Here is a 3,214-nt window from a genome sequence, read left to right as displayed (position 1 = left end):
AAAAATTGACTGTTTTTCAATTACTTTTCGGGAAATTTACTCTTGTTGCTCTAAAGTGGGAGTTTCAAACACAAAAATGGCTCCAAAATGAATAGTTTTGATTTTTTCACGCTCAAAAAATCATGCATGTTGCTAGATATCAGAACTTGTTACCACATAAGTCTAGAAGTGATAATTTATTGTTGAAGAAGAGAAAGAGATAAAATCGTTGGTGGCAATATAGTTGCCATTGTGTCAAGCTTCAAACTAATCTCAACAAAACACGATCAGATTTAACAATGGGAGCGCAGGTTTTCGGATTCTGAATGAAATGTTTTCAATATCTGATAGAACTAGTTATGTATTTTTCAAGTTCAGCCAATATCAATTAATTTTAAGAGTGTTTTAGTCAACTTGTTTACAAATTAATAACAATAAATACAAAATCAATTGTACTAGGAGCTAAAATAATAAATATTTGAAACTAAAAATCTAATCAGTCGTTTTAAGCTAATAATATAATTTGCTTAATCCACTTCTTCGACAGTAGGACCCGTTCGGTCTCCAAATCCACCAGCTTGTTGTCCACAGTTAGCTCCACCAGAAGCTGCACCCTGATGTAATCGTGTCATAATGGGACTGCATAATCGGCTCAGTTCCTGCATTTTGTGATCATATTCATCCTTTTCCGCCATCGTGTTTCCATCCAGCCAGCGCAGTGTCTCATCGCATTTATCTTTCACTGTGTTCTTGTCCGATTCGTTCAGCTTTTCTCCAGCAGTGTCCAGCGATTGTTTCAACTGGAAGCAGTAACCTTCCAATTGATTCCTGGCCGAAATTCGTTCCCTCTGCTTCTCGTCCTCTTCGCGGTATTTCTCAGCATCAGAAACCATTTTATCAATTTCCGCTTGGCTCAATCGACTTTTGTCGTTTTTGATCGTTATGTTCTTCTCGTTTCCAGTGCTCTTCTCTTTGGCGGAGACGTTCAGGATACCGTTTGCATCAAGATCGAATGTGACTTCAATTTGTGGAACACCTCTCGGAGCCGGAGGAATTCCAGATAGATCAAACTGTCCAAGTAGGTTGTTGTCCTTGGTCATGGTTCGTTCCCCTTCGAATACCTGAATCGAGACACCTGGCTGGTTGTCGGAATAGGTGGAGAAAGTTTGTGTTTGTTTGCATGGAATTCTACTGTTGCGCTCAATCAGTTGAGACATCACTCCTCCGGCTGTTTCGATTCCAAGTGACAATGGGGCCACGTCAACCAATAGCACATCCTGAATCTTCTCGTCTTTATTTCCACTGAGAATGGCGGCTTGTACTGCGGCACCATAAGCAACGGCTTCGTCAGGATTGATCGACAGATTTAATGACTTTCCACAGAAGAAGTTCTGGAGAAGTGATTGCACTTTTGGAATTCGAGTTGAACCACCAACCAAAACGATATCGTCGATTGAACATTTATCCATTTTGGCATCCGAAAGGGCCTTCTCAACTGGTTGTAGAGTAGCGCGGAACAAATCCGAACATAGTTCCTCGAAACGAGCTCTAGAGATTTTGGTATAATAATCAATTCCATCCAATAGCGCATCAATTTCGACCGTTGCTTCGGTACTCGATGAAAGTGTGCGCTTGGCTCGTTCACACGCCGTTCTCAAACGTCTCAGAGCACGTGGATTCGTTGAAACATCCTTTTTGTATTTACGCTTGAATTCTTCCACAAAGTGTGATACCATTCGATTATCGAAATCTTCACCTCCCAAATGAGTATCTCCCGCAGTGGCTCGCACTTCAAATAGCGATCCTTCGTCAATGGTGAGAATCGACACGTCGAAGGTTCCGCCACCCAAATCGAAAATCAACACATTTCGTTCTCCTTTGAGATTTTTGTCCAAACCGTAAGCCAATGCAGCTGCCGTTGGTTCATTGATGATTCTCATCACGTTGAGTCCTGCAATCGCTCCAGCATCTTTCGTCGCTTGGCGTTGAGAATCGTTGAAATAAGCCGGAACAGTAATAACTGCATTCTTCACCGTCTTTCCCAAATACGCCTCAGCAGTTTCCTTCATTTTGATCAACACCATCGAACTGATTTCCTCCGGAGCAAATCGTTTCCTTTCGCCTTTGAATTCAACTTCAATTTTCGGTTTGCTGCTGTCGTTCACAACTTTAAACGGCCAATGTTTCATATCCGCCTGAATCTTTGGGTCGTCAAATTTGCGTCCAATCAACCGCTTGGCATCGAAAACAGTGTTTTTGGGGTTCATCGCCACTTGATTCTTTGCCGCATCACCAATTAGACGTTCTGTGTCCGAGAAAGCCACATAGCTGGGAGTGGTTCGGTTACCCTGGTCGTTTGCGATGATTTCCACTTTACCATGCTGGAACACACCCACGCAAGAGTACGTGGTACCTAGATCGATTCCGATCGCAGACATTTTGCTGTTTGTGTATGGTGCAACTTTATTCACTCTTGTTCACCGAAATGCACTTTTTTACTTTAGCGCGCTATTATTCGCAATTGGTTTGCTTCACTTGTTGCTCTCAATTTAGCTCGTTGCTGCTATCTTGCTCGAATTGAACTGATGAGCCATACCCGAACCGTCCGTATATATGGGGAAAGCAAAGAAATCTAGAAAATCGGAGATGCCTTCACGATCATTCGAGTATTTTCCACACAATTCGAGCGGTTTCGTTCTCCGCTAGATGGTGTGAAAGAATTCGCCTGTTGTTATGCTGGACATGAATCATCAACTGATATCATACAGTTGTGTGTCAAAACTACCCGAAAGCTGTGGATGGTACAATTAGATTCGAGTGCATTCTATTCATTTCCTTATGCATCTCGATTTTTCCAGAACATAAATACGCGCTTCGCAATATACGACATTTTCAAGCTGATGATTTTTTCAAAATAAAGTTGCGAAATCTTAAATACAATGGGGTGTCTAGTTCTTTTTCCAATTTTGAAGATGGAGGTTTAAACCCTTTATAAGGCCGTTGCAACTATATTGCCACCCACAAAAATATATTTCTCGCTGAACGATACAGTGACTCAAACCCGTTATCGTACTCCACCATGCAGATCTCTTTTCCCTTCTTTTGAAAGTCGAAAACAAGCTTTCGAAACATTCTATTTGGATAAAGTCATAGTGTCATATGAGAGTTAAAAGGTTTGTTATCTGTTTTCAGAATAATGGTTTTTATTTCTCTACGAAGCGTGAATGTATGTGCT

At 41.4% G+C, this 3,214-nt stretch overlaps 1 protein-coding gene across 1 annotated transcript; it reads right to left on the bottom strand.

The window, feature by feature from the left end:
* Window positions 1-322: 322 nt before the first annotated feature.
* LOC129767126 (heat shock protein 70 A1-like) lies at window positions 323-2,589 on the bottom strand. Its single transcript, XM_055767750.1, has one exon. It carries the CDS (start codon window positions 2,415-2,417, stop codon window positions 507-509), a length of 1,911 nt encoding a protein of 636 aa, XP_055623725.1. The 5' UTR covers window positions 2,418-2,589; the 3' UTR covers window positions 323-506.
* Between the last annotated feature and the right edge of the window lie 625 nt (window positions 2,590-3,214).

The sequence above is a fragment of the Toxorhynchites rutilus genome, chromosome 1 (assembly GCF_029784135.1).
Source record: "Toxorhynchites rutilus septentrionalis strain SRP chromosome 1, ASM2978413v1, whole genome shotgun sequence".
NCBI classification, from domain to species: Eukaryota; Metazoa; Arthropoda; class Insecta; order Diptera; family Culicidae; genus Toxorhynchites; species Toxorhynchites rutilus.
This window is presented reverse-complemented; position numbering and strand designations above follow the sequence as displayed.

Coding starts and splice junctions, on each gene's coding strand:
- LOC129767126 (XM_055767750.1), bottom strand. CDS start 2,417: ATGTCTGCGATCGGAATCGATCTAGGTACCACGTACTCTTGCGTGGGT.